Here is a 21,300-nt window from a genome sequence, read left to right on the forward strand (position 1 = left end):
GGCACTCATCGGCGAGGTGGGATTCCCCGAGGCACTTAAGGCAGGAGTCGTGGGGATCTCCTGTTGGCATTGGCTTGTGACAGGCCGAGCGCCGTTAGAAACCCAGTGAACCGGGCATGGGCCCCGGCACCAGGTGCGGGGAAGGAGCTAATCCCAAAACCCCTCTTAACTGTATACACTAACAGTGTTATTCATTTTTATAAGAATTAACTGCAACTATAGAAATGTCAACTATTTACAAAAGAATAACGAGAGAACTATGAGTAGCTAGGGAAGTGGAAATCAGCTAAGCCGCGCTCCACTGTTCCAACGACCCACACGGGCAGTAAGAAGGAACTGAAGGGCCGTTGGGTCGGCAGGGGTATATATATCCGGCGCCATGGCGGCGACACTCCGGGGGGCGCCCAGCCAACCCACCGAGTGTTGCTAGGGTAAAAATCTTCCGATGAACGTGCACGTGGCGTGCGCACACCTAACTGGAATCGATACGAGCAAGCGCTCGAAGAAGAATCAAAATATTCTAATTGTGTTAAATATTCATTGAATAACGCATTGAATAATGTACTTTGCAATGCAGAACAATGACTTACAGATCCTGAGCCCCTGCCCCATGGTCTCTCTGCCTCATGCTCAGTCCCAAGCTCTTACCCTGAGAGGAGTCATGCTGAAGAGCACCATCCCCATCAGGGGCCAGGTAGTTCTGGGACTCCCAGGATCCATCCTCCTTCTGCATCTTCACTTCCCCAGGAAGCACCAAAAGCTCAGATCCAATCCTCCCACCCTCCTGCGGACTGGGGGCTCCCAGTGCCCCTCGGCACCTGAAGGACTGCCAAGGGGTGTGCGTGTGTGGGAGAGAGAGAAATGGTCAAGCAGGTGCATGGGGTGGCATTCAAATTTGACCTGGCCGCCCCTCTGTCATGAGGGATTGCTTTCTGGGCCTAATTTACAGTTCTGGTCAGGGCAGCTGGGCCCCCCTGAAACTGCCCTTGTTGCACCCCTCCTGGGAGGAAGAAAGTCCCTATGCTTTCTCCCTCCCCTTTAGTCAACAGTGCAGCTTTACGCATGATCTAGCCCTAGTCCAGATTTAGCTGTAAACAAAGGTTTAATTAAATGAAAGATTAACCATAGGGATTGAGGAGAGCAACTGAAATTGATTATGTGTCTTTTGAGTGACTGACTGAACCTCCTGGTTTGTGAAATGCTCAGCAGTGAGTCAAACTGAAAGCAATTAATCGAGTTGTTGTTGTGCAGTCAGTTCTCCCTGCTAATGCTGCAGTGACTGACATGCCACCATTTTGCTTTGTTTTAATGAATAGTAATGCAAAAAGCATGGAGAGAGAGAAACCCACAAGCCAGAATTTCTGCAGCACATGAAGCCTTGGAATTGAATGAGTAAGTGACAATAACATTAGGATTATTTCCTGTCATTTAAAAATCCAGTGGATAATATCTTAGGGCACTGATTTTTGCCAAAAAGATTTTTATTCTTAATTACAGGCCTGTCGCAGAAAGACCAAGACACTGTGAGGAAAGCCAAAGCTGGATGTTGTAATAGCTCTGCATTTATAAAAGTGGACCTTATAGTATAGGTGCTGGGTAAAAGCTGCAGGGGATAAGTTCCAGGAACCCACAGTGGATTTCCTAATATATGATCATTTCCTCCTTATCTGTTTGTGTGGCATAGCATGGCCCCTTTGGCACTTGCTGATACAGCAGTTGTAGGCCCAGTGCAAAGGCCAATGAGATGTCAGTGAGCATGTTGAAATATTAAACATATTGCCTCATGATGAATGATGAGTGTATTTGGCAGAGGAGAAGTGGCACCAGATAGTTCCCTATTGGAGTTGGGGATAGGGTGACCAGGTGTCCAGTTTTCGACTGGAACACCTGGTTGAAAAGGGACCCTGGTGGCTCCAGTCAGCACAGCCAATCGGGCCGTTAAAAGTCTGGTGGGTGGTGCTGCAAAGCTAAGGCAGGCTAGTCCCTACCCATCCTGGCTGGCACCGTACTGTGCCCTGGAAGTGGGCAGCAGGTCTGGCTCCTAGGTGGAGGGGCCATGGGGCTCCGCGCACTCACCTCCCTCCCCCTGAGCACTAACTCCACACTAGGGAGCAGGGGTGGTGGTGCCTGCGGGCAAGAGTAGTGTGTGGAGCCTCCTGGCCCCCGCGTTTAGGAGCCGGACCTGCTGCTGGCTGCTTCTGGGGCATGCGCAGCGCAGTACTAGGACAGGCAGGGAGCCACCTGAGGTAAGCCCACACCCCAACCCTGAACCCCCTACCCCAGCCTGAGCCCTGGCCCCGCAAACCCAGTGCACCCTCCTGTACCCCAAACCCCTCATCCCTAGCCCCAGCCCAGAGCCTGCACCTCCCCTGCAACCCAACCCTCTTCCCCAGCTCAGAGCTCCCTCCCACGATCCGAATCCCTTGGATCCACCTCCCAGATTGGAGGTCCCTCCTGCACCCCAAACCCCTCATCCCCAGCCCTACCCCAGAGCCAGTACCTCAGCCGAGAGCCCTCATCCCCTCCCACACCCCAAACCCCTTCCTCAACCTGCAGCCCCTTCTTATACTCCAAATCCCTCATTTCTGGCCCCACCCTGAAGCCTGCACCCCCAGTTAGAGCCTTCACCCCAACCCCCAGCCCAGTGAAAGTGAGTGAGGATGGTGGAGAGCAAGCCACTGAGGGAGGGGGAATGTAGTGAGCAGGAGGCATGGCCTCAGGAAGGGCAGGGGCAGGGCCTCAGGGAAGGGGTTGGAGTAGGCTGTTCAGTTTTGAGTGACTAGAAAGTTGGCAACCCTAGCTGGGGATGGAGGCAAGAGCAAAAGAGCTAATATTTATCTATTTTATTTGATATCATGTAAAAAATATGCAAGTCTATAGGATTTTTATTGTCCATGAGTCCACTATTAATTTTTTTTAATGAAAAATCATGGATTTCTGTGATCCCACAATCAGTTCATTTCAATGAGGCTTTCTTGGCATGACAAGCAATACAAGTGCTATAAAAGTGTATAAAAAGAGAATGACTCCACTCAGGTATCTGCCAGAAGTAGTTTTACATTCCAGGCTAAGGTAAACTGACTGCGTATTAATCAGAGAAAAATAACCTAGTGTTTGATCCCTTGTTTTCTCTTTGGTTATTTTTCTCTGATTTTTCTACCTACATAAAACAATGAACAAATGTAAAATATTATCATATGACTGGGTGAACATGGCTTTCTATTGTATTTACCTATGTATTTTTTCTTATTTTATTGTAGTTGGTTCAGTTCTTTGTTTCTTTTCATACAGCGAAAACATTTAATTTTAAAAAGATCAAAGATGTCCCATATAATATGCTGACAATAATAATACTTAGAACTAAAGATCTCATGTGAGTTGATGATGATGATATCAGGTCCAGATCTGACCACCATTATTTACATAAAACAGTACTTTTACTTCACGAGCAACTTCATTAGTTTCGCTGGAACTACTCCAGTAGTTAAATATTCTTCTGAATAAGTAAGAATGTAGAATCTGGCCACTAATGTAGTTACTGTACAAAGATTTGTCAAAAAGGAACCTGAACAAAACAGAATTTCTTATATATTTGATACATCCTTGCCAGTCCACATGTGTTTGTGTTTGATAGCTAGGGATTGAATTTGCTGTCTCATGAATTATTGCTTTTTGTCATTGATCTCATTGACAGGTGTGCCACTGCTTATATTCTCTTGGCTGAAGAGGAAGCAACAACTATTGTGGAGGCAGAGAAGCTGTTTAAGCAGGCTCTGAAAGCAGGAGAGGGCTGCTATAGGCGTAGCCAGCAGTTACAGCATCATGGAGCCCAGTATGAAGCCCAGCACAGTAAGCCTCTTTGCAATTTCTTCAATAATGCTAGAGAGTAAGAGGAGAATTTCTTCAGCCTGCTCGGAATCTTTTTATTCAGGCTTGACTTTCTCCTTTCCTTGCGCGTAGTTTAGTTATATATGCCTATGTGAAGTGAGAGTAAAATGACATTGTTCGCTTCACACAAGTGTTTGTGAGTATCTCAAAATACAAGACAATGGAGAATTGGAAACATCTCTAACAATTATTGGAATTTGGTCTGAGTCTTTATATTCTCTTTCAATTCTTTTTGCCTGGTTTTCTCATAATCTCAGCAATGATACGAGTAAAAATATAAGTCATCATTCAGGCTGCGATTCTGCCACAGAGGTCGTGGAAGTTATGGATTCTGTGACTTTCCACGACCTCTGTGACTTCCGAAGCTTCAGCGGCCAGTGCAGCTGGCCATGGGGCACACAAGGAGCTGGCCACAGGGTCAGCCGTAGCAGCCAGTGTGACTGGCCCTGGGGCTGCTGCAGCAGCAGCAGCTGTGGCTGGCCCCGGGGTGTGGCCTAACGGCAGTCCTGGGGGCAGCCTAGTCTTGGGTGGTCCCTGGGACCAGCTGTCCAGGGCCACTCAAGCAGCAGCGGTCCTGGAGGTGGCTGGAGCAGCAGCCCCAGGGAGCCCCCGAGCATTGGTCCCGGGAGCAGCCCCAAGAGTGCCTGTGCAGCAGTGGTCCCGGGGGCAGATGGAGCAGTGGCTCCAGGAAGCACCCGAGCATTGGTCCCAGGAGCGGCCACGGGGACCACCCAAGTCCCAGCACCCCAGGGGAAGCCCTGGAGGCCATCATGAGAGTGATCCCTGGGGGCCACAAAGAAGTGGGCCACCAGGGCCAGACAGCCACCACTGCTGGAGCAGAGGCCCCCAGAGTAGCATGGCCCAGGAGAAGAAATTTAGTAATTGGTATTTGTAGTAAAAGTCATGGACAGGTCACGGGCCGTGATATTTTGTTTATTGCCCATGACCTGTCCATGACTTTTACTAAAAATGCTCATAACTAAATCTTAGCCTTAGTCATCATTTGTTGTTTGAATGTGTCCCAATTACAGCTGGAAATGGGCAGTGCATATCAGAAAAACCAGACAGCCGCTGTAGCCTGCATTTTCAAAAATGACTGGGGATTTTGGGTGCCCAAATGTAAAACACCTTAAAGAGACCTGATGCCGAGAAAAGCAGGTCTTTTTAAGGCGACTCAAATGAGACTCTCAAAATAACTAGACATTCTGAAAATTTAGGGCTATATTGTAGGTGGCTGCTAAGGGACAAATGAATAAACTTGGTGGTAGGTCTGGGAGATCATGTCTAGATGGACTGAGTGCTCTGCAAGTTGTATCCATTTCTCAGTCTTTCACCAGCTGTAAAAGCCAGTACATAACAACCTAACTTTATATGGTATATAGGGTAAGGCTATTGAGGAGACACATTCATTAAAGTGACATTGGGAAAGTTAGAATGGATAGATTGAGAGAGATCCCCATATGGGCTGAACAGAAACACAAAACAAAACAGAAAAATAAGTCAAACACTTAATAGTAATAGGTAGCATTGATTAAACTTTTAGATAATTTTTTGATTACTAATTTATTGACTAAGTTTGATAAAGCAGATGTAGTGGATATGACAGACACATAATGTTTGTTCATAAACCTATACCTATATCTATCTATCTATCTATCTATCTATCTATCTATCTATCTATCTATCTATCTATCTATCTATCACTACCAGCTAATGAACAAAAGATTGTGAAGCCACCAGATCTAAATTATTCTTGTCGTACTAAAGAGGTGAAGGAGAAAGCCAGTGAACAGCATAAATACAAGTACGGACATATATGTATGCATTCACATTCCTCTGGAACACAAATTCACAGTGTTAGGCAACTTCACATATTGGAAGATTGCCTATAGAACTCACACATAGTGGAATTTTTGACAGACCTCTGTGATATTTGTTCCCAAAAGCACAAACAAGTCTATACCTGAAAACAGGAACTTTTTAAAAGTTTATGATATTATTTTATATCCTTATTGGATATATAAGAGTATTTAGAATGATACATTCCCAATGATTTCACATTTTTTGAGAAAATAGGTACGTATAGTACTTGACCTCTCCAAGCATCTTTCAGGCACCAGCAGATTTATGGTTCCCCATGGAATCTTGATTCTGCTCCTGTATGCATCTGTGCTGTGCTCTGAGTAAGGCAGAAGTTATGTGGAAAATATAATATTTGATCATGTAATTAAAGACTGTCATAATGCGTGTGAACAAGGGACCCCAATCAAGACACTGTAAATCTGGCATTTCCTAACTTTCAAGTGCTTGCCTTTGCAACCTAAATAAAATGGGGTGGCAGTTTCTATATAAGTTTCTATGTTATTTTAAAGGAAAAAATAAAAATGAATTCTATTAAATACACCTGTAACTGTTCCTGAGGAACAAAAGCCAGAGAGAAGCTATGACAATTATTAACAGTTTCCATTCAGCTTTTGCTGAGATATAATTTCATGGAACAAAAAACAAAAAAAATGACACTTCTGTAGCCTGAGGGCATTCCTCCTGTGGAACATCAAAGGTCTACTGCAAATAATGGCTTCTCAAAAAAAGGTCACAAGGTCCTTTATCAGAGAAAGTGTTAAGCATACTAAATGTAAGGGTCCTTACCCATTCCCCCTATAATAGATACAAATATGACTGGACCAACTCTCAGCTTCTAAAAATTGCAGTACGAAGAGATAAGCAATCAGTTTTATATGGGGAATCAAGGAGTTCATCTGGTTAAGCAGCTCATTAATTTCCCTACATGTATTCCCCCCATTCCACTGACAACAGATGAGTTTGGGTCTTCACAGACAGTGTGGCCTTGTGATGAAGGGACAAGTCTGAGAGTCAGGATACCGCTAGCTTCCTGTTTGACCTTGAACACGTCACTTAATTTCTCTGGCTGTGTCTACACTTACAATTTTCTTAAGATTTCCCATCTTTGCACTGCCACATTTGGTGGCAATGATGTGAAAGCAAAGCATAGACAGGCCACCACATTTCAGTCACTGTGTCATCTCACTGTACTCAGAGTAAGTCTAAATGGCACAGTAGTTCAAATGCTGTCAGTCACCAGGGATATCTGTCTATACTAGCATTCTCACTGTTGATACCACCAACGGAGTTGAACCGGCAATAGTGCAACTGTAGAAAGTTTTAGAAAAATTGCTAGTGCAGACAAAGCCAAAATGACTCACTTTTCCCCATCTTTAAATATGTCGATGATACTTTACCTCACAGGAGTGTTGTGAGATTCAATTCATTATTGAGTGAGATAAAGGTGAAGGCCTATGCACCACTTAATTCCTACTTAAAATCTACTCTAATGACTGATGTCTAAACAGTGTGCTGACCGTTTGCACAAGGGTGAGTTTCACTGCTAAGTATTTATTTCTTTGTTGCCAAACCTTCATGACGCTGTTGGGGTGGGAAGGAGTGGACATGTTAGTCTTTCACAAGTGGGATCCATGATGTTCCTTCTTAAACCCTAGCAAATGCCTACATTTATGTGCATGTGTACATACATTCATGCGCACACAATATTTAATGTTCTAAACAGTTAAGCTCTTGTTTTTAAAAACGACCATTGATTCTGGGTGCCCAAGCTGACACACCATGAAGGGATCTGAATTTTAGAAAGTGCTGTAAACCCTTCCTTTAAAGAGCCTTTTAGATGTACCCCAAAACACTAGTCACTTTTGAAAATCTTGGCTTAAAGGGTTATCTTGATGTCATAATGAGAAAATACACTTAACCATTTCTTCAATCAGTATAACTCTTAAGGAGTCCCGGTTTGACAGATATGCCCTATTAGTTGCACCATATATAGATGTTGAAAACAGATGTAACGAATGAGTCTTTTATTAAATATATAGGACTCAGTATAGAGATAAGGAATTACATAATATAAAATACAGCTGAAGAAATTCCTTCTTCTGCATTATTTATTTTCTCTTCTAAAGTCAGACCTTTCAACCTGTTGCTTAATCTATTTGAAAAGTATAATCACAGCTTTAAAATAATTTGTAGGTACTTGGAATGTTTTCAGCACACATCTTGTTCTTATTATTAAAGACTTGAAAATGTTAGGACTATTGTCTCAAAATCTTTAAAGGCCGCATGTTCTACATGAAGATAATCTCTAGCAGGTGTGTTATATTTTCTTTATATGGTAATTTTATAGACGATTAACTATATGCACATTTCCTGTTGGTCCAAAAGCATGTTAGAAGGACATATTATAATTATAGTCAGAGAATGATTCTTGGTTCTCATAGAAAGATTAAGACAAGAATCTAATGGCTTATCTTCCATGAGAGCCATTGCTGCAGCTAGTTACTTTTTGGTGCCTTCTTTGTTATCAGGGCATTTTCTTTTCCACAATATTGTCATATCTGGAATCTGTTAATGTCACGAGCAATGGGGCAACAGTAATGTAAAGCAGAAATTCAAATTTAACTGCCTTTCCTTATAATGAATGTATGGTGTTTAATCTATACAAAGCCTAATGCCGAAGGTGACATTCACTTGTATAGCCACCCTGCAGCAGCCTATTATCTTTATCAAGTATTGACTGCTATACTAGTTGATAAATAGCAACAAATTACTCTACTTGCCTAACTGTAACACTGCATTTGTTTTATGTATTAATTGACTAGCCTTCCCCTTCTTTGATTGTTATATGCTGTAGTAGTCTCATGTTTAGAAGACTTCTATAACTTGAGGGCTGACTGTACTCCATAGACATGGGACCAAATGATGGTCTTATTAATACCAATGTATATCTGAAGTAACTCTGTTGACTTCAGAGGAGTTATACCAGACCTAGGCCAGTGTAACCAACAACAGAATTTAGCCCCATGTTCTTCATTGCATTTACTATAGTGTCCTTGTTGATCAAAAATGATAAAAATGCAGAGGGTCAGCTACAGTTTATACTATGTGGGCATGTTAAATGGACCATTGCTTTATCTATTCTTTTTTAATCTTTTTTTCTTTTTCCCTTCTCCAGGACGAGATACTAATGTGTTAGTATACATTAAGCGGAGGCTGGCAATGTGTGCAAGAAAGCTGGGAAGGACCAGGGAAGCTGTAAAAATGATGAGAGATGTGAGTCTGTGTTTGTGTTTATAGCTACAATTTAATCATGGAGGTCACGGCAGTCATGGATTCCATGACTTTACCGCACCTCCGTGACGTCTTCCGCTTCAGCTGTCAGCAGCTGAAGCTGGGGCTGGAGGTGGGACTGTGCGTCCCTGCCCTGCTGCACCTGGGGCTGGATGGCTGGAACCAGGACCCTGCAGCCCCTGACCTATGGCTTGGGGGATGGCAGGAGAGGGCTGCAGCCGGTCTGTGCACCCCTTTCCCGCAGCTGCGGCCATCTTGGGAGCAGGAACTGTGCGCCCCCCGTGGCTGCACCCCCTGGTTACGCTCAAGCCCCGCGGTTTCCATGAATTTTTGTTTATTGCCCATGACCTGTCTGTGACTTTTACTAAAAATAACGCTGACAAAATCTTAGTCTTATTTATAGTTACATGTAATTATGTCCTTTGAAAGCAACAGCATAGAAATGATGTTCAGTTTGCTTGCAGATTACACGTATAGCTGGTGATAAAAATGCTGCTGATAGATTTTTGTGTCTAATTTTTTATATAAACTATGTTAAAAGAAGATTATTAAGGTTGCAAGATAAAGTAAAGAAAATGCTAGGAAATGCTAGCGTTCAGGTTGCTTGTACAATCTTAATCCAGCCCCTTTGTTCACATGCATTGTGATGCAGTCTTTAATTACATTATCACATACTATTTTTCCACAGGATCCTTGCCTCATTCAGTCCATAGAACGGATGATGTTGATTTACTGAGATGTTCAATACATGGGCTTTATCCATATTGGTCAATGTGTGGCCCATGCCTTACTTACTACACACCATTCAAACCTTGCTTTGAAAACAGAATTTTTATCTCCTTGTGGTCTTTTCTCTAGCATTCATCACTATAGGATTTGAGTGCTTCACAAACAATTAATTTAGTTTCACAATACCTCTGTAAAGTAAATGGTATTATTATCCCTATTTTACAGATGGGAAACTGAGGCACAGAGATATTATGATCAAAAGTATCTATAATGTTAGGTGCCTAATTTGAGAGATGTGGCTCCTGATTTTCCAGAGTACTTAGTATTATATAGCCCCTTATATGTCCTTAGCACTGCTCCCATTGACTTCATGTGCAGGTGTGAGTGCTCAGCACTTCTTCAAATCAGACCCCAGGATCTCAAGTCAGGTACCTAGAAAATGAGGAACACAGTTACTGACAACCTGTGAAAAGTTTGGTTTAAGTGACTTGCCCAGCATCACATAGGAATTCTGTGGCAAAGGCAGGGATAGAATCTAGTTCTCCAGGGCAGAATTCAACTGCCTTACCCATGAGATCATTCTCTCTCTTCTTGCAGTCCCTGGTTTCATTCACTACACACCTTCCAACTTCTGCAAAAAATGGAAGTGGATGTCCTACAGACAACAATCCCCTTCCCTACACAAGCTGATTCATCCCCAGAGCAGGTCCATGCCAAACTGGGAGGGATTGCAACTGCTTTGGAGGATGGGGTCATATTTCAAAACTATCTGGACAAATTGGAGAAATGGTCTGAGGTAAACAGGATGAAGTTTAATAAAGACAAGTGCAAAGTGCTCCACTTAGGAAGGAACAATCAATTTCACACATACAGAATGGGGAGAAACTGTCTAGGAAGGAGTATGGCAGAAAGGGATCTAGGGGTTATAATGGACCACAAGCTAAATATGAGTTAACAGTGTGATGCTGTTGCAAAAAAAGCAAACGTGATTCTGGGATGCATTGTGTTGTGAGCAAGACACGAGAAGTAATTCTTCTGCTCTGCTCTGCTCTGGTTAGGCCTCAACTTGAACATTGTGTCCAGTTCTGGGCACCGCATTTCAAGAAAGATGTGGAGAAATTGGAGAGAAGAGCAACAAGAATGATTAAAGGTCTAGAGAACATGTCCTATGAGGGAAGGCTGAAAGAATTGGGTTTGTTTAGTTTGGAAAAGAGAAGACTGAGAGGGGACATGATAGCAGTTTTCAGGTATCTAAAAGGGAGTCATAAGGAGGAGGGAGAAAACTTGTTCACCTTAGCCTCTAAGGATAGAACAAGAAGCAATGGGCTTAAACTGCAGCTAGGGAGGTTTAGGTTGGACATTAGGAAAAAGTTCCTAACTGTCAGGGTGGTTAAACACTGGAATAAATTGCCTAGGGAGGTTGTGGAATCTCCATCTCTGGAGATATTTAAGAGTAGGTTAGGTAAATATCTATCAGGGATGGTCTAGACAGTATTTGGTCCTGCCATGAGGGCAGGGGACTGGACTCGATGACCTCTCGAGGTCCCTTCCAGCCCTACAATGTATGAATCTATGCTGTCCACTGAATGACACAGGGGTCCTGTGGAAAATGTAATTAAATTGTGTGTCATAGGGCATATGAACCACGGGGCTGCATTAAGATTGCGTGGGTAATGAAAATTTCCTATGTTTAAAAAAAATTAAAAATTGAAAAAAACAAACATTCCATCCTGTGGATGGATCATCATCATTATCATCAGATATACAGCATAATCCTCTATCTCTTGAGCTAAAGCAGTGACCAGTAACAGTAGTAGGTTGTCATTCGTTAAGTGAACCAGTTCCAGAGGGGGATGAGACACTTTGCCAATAGGCTTCACAGATAATTGTTAGATGGCAAAAGAATATTGAAACTTGGGAATGCAGGTTCTACAGTGAAGTGTGCTCAGTGGTTACAGACTCTTTTGCCCTTGTGTCCCCCAGCCTTTCTGTATCCCTTTTGTCTCCTATTCCCCACCTCTTTCCCTAGCGCCTACTATCCTCCTGGGTTCCTCCCTGCTCAGTGCTTAAAGATCACAATGGGTTGCAGGCCCAGGAAACAACACTTATAAAAAGGGAAGTGGATCACTGAGGGTGCACATTTTAAATACAACCTGGGAGAAACCCCCCCTTTGATTGGCTACTTTCCCTACTTACGCTTAGGAGAGCAGCAAATCAGAGATGCTGTAGGAAGCAGGTAGAGTTCTCTCCCTCTCCTCTCAGGAGAGGGCACTGTTGTCACAGGATAGGAGGACAGAGGAGGCAGCAGAAAGCCCAGCAGCTCAGGGTTGCTCTGCTCTCACCCTCCCTTTCTGTGCACAATGGGTTGGCACCTCTGTTTCTTTCCCCCTTGTCTCTCCTTGCTGGGAGAACCTGGCTGGGGAGAGCAGGGTGAAGAACCCCAGTAGTTTCAGGAAGCACAGAGGTGAGGCTGCAATAGGCAAAGTAGGCGACAGAATTGATGTGGGAGCAGCGTTGATGGAGGGCTGTGGAGGGGCAGAACTGATGTGGGAGCAGAACTGATGTCTAGATTGGAGAGGGGAGAACTGATGTGGGGACAGAATTGATGGTGGCTGGGGCAATATTGACTTGGCAGTTGAGGGACAGATTAATTGCTGCACAGGAGGACAGGTAGATGTTGGGTTGATGATAGACCCCACATATATATTTTTTTCAGGCCAGTTTAATTGCTATCCCCATCCCTTTCTCATCCCTACCCTCCGTTCTTCACCCCCTCTGCATTCAAATCAGGCTGTTTCCTCCTTCCCCTCCATGCTCCCTGGGTGCCAGCAGGAGGAGCATTGAGAGCAGGGGAGAGAGAGTTTTTCTGTGCTGTCACTTCCTGTGCCTGGTGACACAGTCGCCTCAGGCTTCCAGGAAGAGCAATTGCAGGGAAATACAGCTCAGCCCATGCAGTTGAAGGATGGAGTGTTCTCAACTGGTCTTTCGGGATCGCACATGCACAGTCCAGTCGACACACAGGAGCTCTGGGGGAATGGAGAGTGCTCAGTCAGGATGGAATCTTTGGACAATTTAGCTGCTTAGATCTAACAAGTCTTTGCTGAGCATCTGCAATTTTTTCAGAGGATTATAACTTGGCCAAATTTGGGGAAGTTTTCATGGGGATGGCAAGAGGCACATCCCTGTTACCAAGGCAACCTCTTACCAAATTTCAAGTCTATACTCCAAAACAGGGAAGCAGTAGAGCTTCTCGGTGAAATGATTGTACAAATATTTTTAATATGGGCAAACCAATTTATTTATCCCTCATATCATTCTCAGATATGAAATGGCGAAACTGTTTTAGCTGCAACTTTCAAAAACCATACAAAACAATTCAGCCTGAGGCAGACACCCATCATGAAAATTTCAGCCCAAACATTAAAATTTTGCAAAAGGGAATAGAATAGAAAGTGTTGAGTAACCTTAACTACCCGTGCTACTGTCATGGGGTTCAGGATGCAGTCCACACCAGTAAGGGGTTATGTCACTGTTTTTCTTGCAACTAGGATGATCAGATGTCCTGTTTTACAGGGACAGTCTCGATATTTGGGCCTTTGTCTTATATAGGTGCCTATTATGCATTCCCTGTCCTGATTTTTCACATATATTATCTGGACACCTTACTTGCAAGTTTGGGTGCCTTACATTGCTTTGCTGCTGTAGCTCCCAGCCTGGGATGCTCACGGCCAGCCTACAAGCCATGCCAATCACACTGAATGTCTCTCTGTTTGCTAGATGTAATTCTGATCCCTGCAGCCTGTCTACAGCCCCACTCTGGCTTCCACCAGCCTTGGTTACTGTTTGCAGGGTGACCCCAACACACTCCCAGTCCCGAATTTTCCTCAAACCGCAGGCCCTGAAGTGTCCAGCCCTCTCTTGGAACACTCAGAGAAATAAAATTTGTTTGCTCCTTTAAAAGACAAAAGCACATCAGCTCTTATTAAGTTAACTAAAGTAGATACACCTTTCCCTTCAAACACAACAGTAAGTTGGTTTATAGTAAAAATAAAACAAATTTATTAACAATAGGTCATAGGTTAAGTGATGCCAAGTAAAAGAAATAGAAGTAGAGATGGTTACATGTAAATAAAAGTGAAAACACGCATCTGAAAGTCTGAAAGTTACTCTAACAAGGTACAGACTTTGTTCAATGTGGTGTCTTTCATCAATCTTCCTTCATCCCAGGTATGGCTGACTTTCCCTCAGTCAGGACCTTCCACAGAAGTACAAGAGGCTGTGTGTTAAGGCATACATTTTATGACAATATTAATCACCAATTTGCATGGCCCTGCAGCTCCTAGCCAGAGGGGCCAGGGGGCTCCAGGCGCTGCCTGTGTTCTCAGGCCTCACCCCCGCAGCGCCCATTGGCTGCGGTTCCCGGTCAATGGGAGCTGCACAGCCAGCGCTTGTGGTGGGAGCAGTGCATGGAGCACCCTGGCCCCTCTGCTGCTTAGGAGCTGCAGGGACACGTGGAGCTGGATAGGGAGCCTGCAAACCCCACCAGCCTCCCCCTCACAGCACCAGCGGGGGTCCCAGGCCATCTCCCCCAGCACCTGCAGCCCCCCACTCAAGTTTTAGTTAGGGATATATAGTAAAAGTCATGGACAGTTCACAGGCTGTGATTTTTCGTTTACTGCCTGTGAGCTGTCCATGACTTTTTCTGAAAATACCCAGAACTAAAACGTAGCCTTGCTTATCACTTGAGGTTCCATATCCCTAATCATTTTTGTTGCCCTTTTCTGAACTTTTTCCAATTCTAGTATATCTTTTTTGAGATGGGGCGACCACATCTGCATGCAATATTAAAGATGTGGGGATGCCATGGATTTATATAGAGGCAATATGATATTTTCTGTCTTATTATCTATCCCATTCCTAATGATTCCCAATATTCTGTTAAGCTTTTTTGATGGCTGCTGCACATTGAGTGGATGTTTTCAGAGAATTATCCTTAATGTCTCCAAGATCTCTTTCTTGAGTGGTAACAGCTACTTTAGACCCCATCATTTTATATATATAGTTGGGATTATGTTTTCCAGTGTGCATTACTTCGCATTTATCAACATTGAATTTAATCATTTCCCAGTCATCTAGTTTTCTGATAACCCTTTATAACACTTTGCAGTCTGCTTTGGACTTAACTGTCTTGTGTAGTTTTGTATCATCTGCAAATTTTGCCACCTCACTGTTTACCCCTTTTTCAAGATCATTTATGAGTATGTTGAGCAATACTGGTCCCTATACAGACCCCTGGGGGACACCACTATTTACATCTCTCCATTCTGAAAACTGATCATTTATTCCTACCTCTTGATTCCTGTCTTTTAACCAGTTATTGAGCCATTAGAGGCCCTTCGCTCTTATCCCATGACAGCTTATTTTGCTTAAGAGCCTTTGGTGAGGGACCTTGTCAAAGGCTTTCTGAAAATCTAAATACATCGTATCCACTGGACCATCCTTTTCTACATGCTTGTTGACTTCCTCAAAGAATTCTAGTAGATTGGTGAGGCATGATTTCCCTTTATCAAAACAGTGTTGACTCTTCCCCAACAAATTATGTTCATCTATATGTCTGATAATTCTGTTCTGTACTATAGTTTCAATCAATTTTCCTGGTATTGAAGTTAAGCTTACCAGCCTGTAATTGCCAGGATTGCCTATGGAGCCTTTTTAAAAAATTGGTGTCACTTTATCTGTCCTCCAGCCATCTGGTACAGAAGCTGATTTAAATTATAGGTTACATACCACAGTTAGTAGTTCTGCAATTTCACATTTGAGTTCCTTCAGAACTCTTCTGTGAATACCATCTGGTCCTATTGACTTATTACTGTTTAATTTACCAATTTGTTCCAAAACCTCCTCTAACAAATAGGGAGGAACTTGTTGAGAATTTGAAAGTAGAAGGAAGCTTGGGTGAAAGTGATCATGAAATCATAGAATTTGCAATTCTAAGGAAGGGTAGAAGGGAGTACAGCAGAATAGAGACAATGGATTTCAGGAAGGCGGATTTTGGTAAGCTCAGAGAGCTGATAGGCAAGGTCCCATGGGAATTAAGACTGAGGGGAAAAACAACTGAGGAAAGTTGGCAGTTTTTCAAAGGGACGCTATTAAGGGCCCAAAAGCAAGTTATTCCGATGGTTAGGAAAGATAGAAAATGTGGCAAAAGACCACCTTGGCTTACCCTTGAGATCTTGCGTGACCTACAAAATAAAAAGGCGTCATATAAAAAATGGAAACTAGGTCAGATCACGAAGGATGAATATAGGCAAATAACACAGGAATGCAGAGGCAAGATTAGAAAAGCAAAGGCACAAAATGAACTCAAACTAGCTATGGGAATAAAGGGAAACAAGAAGACTTTTTATCAATACATTAGAAGCAAGAGGAAGACGAAGGACAGGGTAGGCCCACTGCTCAATGAGGAGGGGGTAACAGTAACGGGAGACTTGGAAATGGCAGAGATGCTTAATGACTTCTTTGTTTTGGTCTTCACTGAGAAGTCTGAAGGAATGTCTAGTATAGTGAATGCTTACGGGAAGAGGGTAGGTTTAGAAGAGAAAATAAGGAAAGAGCAAGTAAAAAATCACTTAGAAAAGTTAGATGCCTGCAAGTCACCAGGGCCTGATGAAATGCATCCTAGAATACTCAAGGAGTTAATGGAAGAGGTATCTGAGCCTCTAGCTATTATCTTTGGGAAATGATGGGAGACGGGGGAGATTCCAGAAGACTGGAAGGGGGCAAATATAGTGCCCATCTATAAAAAGGGAAATAAAAACAACCCAGGAAACTACAGACCAGTTAGTTTAACTTCTGTGCCAGGGAAGATAATGGAGCAGGTAATCAAAGAAATCATCTGCAAACACTTGGAAGGTGGTAAGGTGATAGGGAATAGCCAGCATGGATTTGTAAATAACAAATCGTGTCAAACTAATCTGATAGCGTTCTTTGATAGGATAACGAGCCTTGTGGATAAGGGAGAAGCGGTGGATGTGATATACCTAGACTTTAGTAAGGCATTTGATACGGTCTCGCATGATATTCTTATAGATAAACTAGGAAAGTACAAATTAGATGGGGCTACTATAAGGTGGGTGCATAACTGGCTGGATAACCGTACTCAGAGAGTAGTTGTTAATGGCTCCCAATCCTGCTGGAAAGGTATAACAAGTGGGGTTCCGAAGGGTTCTGTTTTGGGACCGGTTCTGTTCAATATCTTCATCAACGATTTAGATGTTGGCATAGAAAGTACGCTTATTAAGTTTGCGGACGATACCAAACTGGGAGGGATTGCAACTGCTTTGGAGGACAGGGTCAAAATTCAAAATGATCTGGACAAGTTGGAGAAATGGTCTGAGGTAAACAGGATGAAGTTCAATAAAGATAAATGCAAAGTGCTCCACTTAGGAAGGAACAATCAGTTTCACACATACACAATGGGAAGAGACTGTCTAGGAAGGAGTATGGCAGAAAGAGATCTAGGGGTCATAGTGGACCACAAGCTTAATATGAGTCAACAGTGTGATACTGTTGCAAAAAAAGCAAACGTGATTCTGGGATGCAGTAACAGGTGTGTTGTAAACAAGACACGAGAAGTCATTCTTCCGCTTTACTCTGCGCTGGTTAGGCCTCAACTGGAATATTGCGTCCAGTTCTGGGCACCGCATTTCAAGAAAGATGTGGAGAAATTGGAGAGGGTCTAGAGAAGAGCAACAAGAATGATTAAAGCTCTTGAGAACATGACCTATGAAGGAAGGCTGAAGGAATTGGGTTTGTTTAGTTTGGAAAAGAGAAGACTGAGAGGGGACATGATAGCAGTTTTCAAGTATCTAAAAGGGTGTCATCAGGAGGGGGAGAAAACTTGTTCACCTTAGCCTCCAATGATAGAACAAGAAGCAATGGGCATAAACTGCAACAAGGGAGATTTAGGTTGGACATTAGGAAAAAGTTCCTAACTGTCAGGGTAGTTAAACACTGGAATAGATTGCCTAGAGAAGTTGTGGAATCTCCATCTCTGGAGATATTTAAGAGTAGGTTAGATAAATGTCTATCAGGGATGGTCTAGACAGTATTAGGTCCTGCCATGAGGGCAGGGGACTGGACTCGATGACCTCTCGAGGTCCCTTCCAGTCCTAGAGTCTATGAGTCTAATGACACCTCAGTCTGGGATAGTTCCTCAATTCTCACAAGTTCCTTATGTGTGTTGCCACAACATGATAAGGGAAGTTACCTTTAATCATCCATTTCCATGAGAAAGAATTTAGTGTGAGAGACAGAACAATTGTAACTAACTTGAATTATACTTTGTGGTTAATGTTATATTTGTGGAATAAATTGTAGATTGATAAAATAAGATCTAAGCTGGACCACAAGAGAGCACTAAGACAGGAGGACTTGGACTTGAAGTCCTACATGTTAGACATTTTAAATATTAAATCCTCAGTAAGAGCTTTATGCTTAAGGAGAAGGACTAGAAGAATAAGAAGGGATGGAGATAGAACTAAACTTCAAATCTGGACAATTTTTATTGCACTTTCTCCTTACAGACATTGGGATAGATTCTCAGACCTAGGTTTTGCCACCTTTTCACTTCCCTGACTATGGGGAATTTGGGCCTTGAGTCAGTCTTGAGACACACCATAAAGCAACAGCCACCCCCAAGTCATGACCCCGATACATGGAGGTCAAGAATGAGAGTGGCTCTGTGCCACTGAGGGTTCCCCTTTACACAAAGTAATTTAAGCCAGATTTACAGCTGCTTTGCTCCACCTGCTTTAGAGCAGAGGGTCTAGCCGTTTGTTTTTTACGTGGATGAATGGGCCTTGTCATTTCTTCATGGGAGACATGAACAATATTTTTATGAAGGAGTTCTAAGAACTTTAATATGTTATTGATGGTGTATATGTGATTGATGAGGGTGGCAGGTGGAATTATTCACCCTAAAGGAATATTAAGAATATGTTGTCTGGGGATTGCAGAATGTCATTGTCATAGGAGAGAGGCTGAAGGCCCTATTTGTGTTGGAATAACTGAAAAGAGGTTTCTTAAGACATGGAACACGAAGGAGATAAAGTTTTAGGAGGTGCATGTTGCCATCTGGAAAACATGACTGGGACGTAGTGAGTCTTTGCCATTTTGAGAAAATAAAGGAGTATTGGCTGTTAAATTTCTTACACATATGAGGGCCATCTTGATAATATTACTGGTGTATTACACTGTGTTACTTGAATACTATGCACAACAGAAGACTGAGGTTCTGTTTGAGTGACCTTTCTGGAATACATCCAGAAAATGAATGGTTATTGATTTAAATAGGATTTGGGGTTTATATATTTGGTCATTGAGAGTGGAAAGAATGTGTTACATAATACTGAATTTAAGATGTTTCAGTTTTATACATATGAAGAAGTTGTTTTATTGTTGTTATGGACTATATCCTCCTCTACATTTATGATCTGATTAATCTGGTAATACTATTGTGTCACAGACTAAACCAGGGGTCTCAAACACTCCCGCGCTCCTCCCCCCCCCGCCCCTCTGCCTAACCGTGGGAATGCCCCCTGTGGCACTGCGAGCCCCGTGCCGCTCTCTGAAGCAGCTGGCAGCTCGCCCCTTTGGTCCGGCGGGGAGGAGGAAGGAGGCAGAGGGCTCTTGCATTAACTCCTTCCAGGCCCTGCCCCCTGCGGCTCCCATTGGCCGGGAAGAGGGAACCGTGGCCAATGGGAGCTTCGTGGGAGCTACTATTAGGAGCGGCAAGAGCAGTAGACGCACAGAACCCTGAGCCCCTCCCCCTCCCCCAGGGGCTGCAGGGACACGGTTCCAGCTACTTCCTGGAACAGAGCGGCGTGGGGCCAGGGCAGGCAGGCAGGGAGCCTGCCCTGAGCCCCGGTGCGCGCCGCTGCGACCCCAGAGCTGCTCTAAGTAAGCAGCGCTGGGCTGGAGCTCACGCCCTGAACCTCTCCTGCACCCAACTCCCTGTCCTGAGCCCCCTGCCACATCCTGCACCCCTCCTGCACTCCGTGCTCTGAGCCACCTGCTGCGCCCTGACCCCATGCCGCACCCCTCAACCTTTTGCATCCCACACACCAACTCCCTGCCCTGAGCCCTTCTGCCGCACCCTGCACACCTCCACCTCAACTCCCTGCCCTGAGCCCTCGATGCACCCTGCACCCTTTCTGCACCCTCTGGGGCAGCGTTGGGGTGGGGACTTCGGGGAAGGGGTTGGAATGGGGCAGGGAAGGGGTGGGAAGAAGCGGGGCCTAATGGAAGGGGTGGAGTGGGGACGGGGCCAGAGGCAGCGAGGGGTGTGTGTCAGTGATGCAGCCCACGGGTCAATGCACTAGTCCTCATGTGGCCCTCATGGTCATTTGAGTTTGAGACCCCTGGACTAAACTGAAGAGCTTGAGTTATTTTTTCAGTGATGATATGCTGCTTTAATCTGGTACACATAGCTGTGTTGATTTTATCAGCATTACCAAGTAACATATAAGTTGTATGGAAGAAGTGCATGCAGGTGTTGCTTTTATTTAGACATCTGCCAATAATTAATGATTCCTTAAGATTCTGATACAGAAACCAGAAGCCTGTCATTTTTCTAGACACAATGTGCTCAGTTCTGATCTCACATAGGCCAGTGTACATATGGAATAATTCCATTACAGTCAATTGAGCTACTCCAAATGTATTCCAATGTGTAGAATATGGCCCAATTTGTATAAAGTGGATGAGAGATCTTACCAGCCATAATGAAGGCCACAATCTGACACCTTAATTTTATTTGTTGTGCTGCTTGAGTAAAGAAGATATAAGTGTTCTGAGAGAGATTTAGTTTGGTTTGGCAAGCACAGAGATGATTATGTCTGATCCTCTTCAGTGTCCCAGGCTGTGGCCATGCCTAGAAAGACTGTTATAATCTCGTAGAAAGGCTAGTGCAGAATCATACATGTTGGACAATTCAGGACATCTTTTCATGTCAACTACTTTGCACTGAAGCACTTTCTTTTTTTTGCTCAGTCTCTTGCCCTGAAATGAATACACTGGTTTTGGACTGCAGCCTTGTCTATAATCAGAACACTTCAGGGTGGGCAAGGCCATTATATACTGGGTGATGGATACAGGAGTAGTGATCACCAGCATTATTGACTTAGAAAAGTGGATCAATATAATGAGGTGGATCATCTCCTTTGGGTGGGTCACTGAAATTCATTAAAAATTGATGAGATTTTAGGACATACCATGTAGGAAAGTGAATGGGCTAATTTTGCTAAATTAATTCAAGCATTCTAGGATTGAGCTGGAGAATATTTGGACCTTGGTAAAAACTTTCACTGGAGGATAATTTATGATCATTAAAGTAAAACAACAGCTTTAAGGAGGGGGAGTCATATAGAAGTCATGCCAGTGACTGGTAGGCTGAAGCAAACAAAGTGACAGGCCCAAACGAACCAAGGGCCATACAATGAGTCTTTAAGAGATAAAACAAAACAAAAC

The 21,300-nt window shown here is 43.6% G+C and overlaps 1 protein-coding gene across 1 annotated transcript in view; it reads left to right on the plus strand.

Annotated features, from left to right (window-relative positions):
• The window catches only part of ST7 (suppression of tumorigenicity 7), a 241,074-nt gene that overhangs the window by 151,099 nt on the left and 68,675 nt on the right, over positions 1–21,300 (plus strand). Inside the window, 3 exon segments of the mRNA XM_030549069.1 lie at positions 1,317–1,392; positions 3,695–3,849; positions 8,927–9,024. Coding sequence (XP_030404929.1) covers positions 1,317–1,392; positions 3,695–3,849; positions 8,927–9,024 — 329 coding nt within the window.

This window comes from Gopherus evgoodei, chromosome 1 (assembly GCF_007399415.2).
Source record: "Gopherus evgoodei ecotype Sinaloan lineage chromosome 1, rGopEvg1_v1.p, whole genome shotgun sequence".
Classification (NCBI taxonomy): Eukaryota; Metazoa; Chordata; order Testudines; family Testudinidae; genus Gopherus; species Gopherus evgoodei.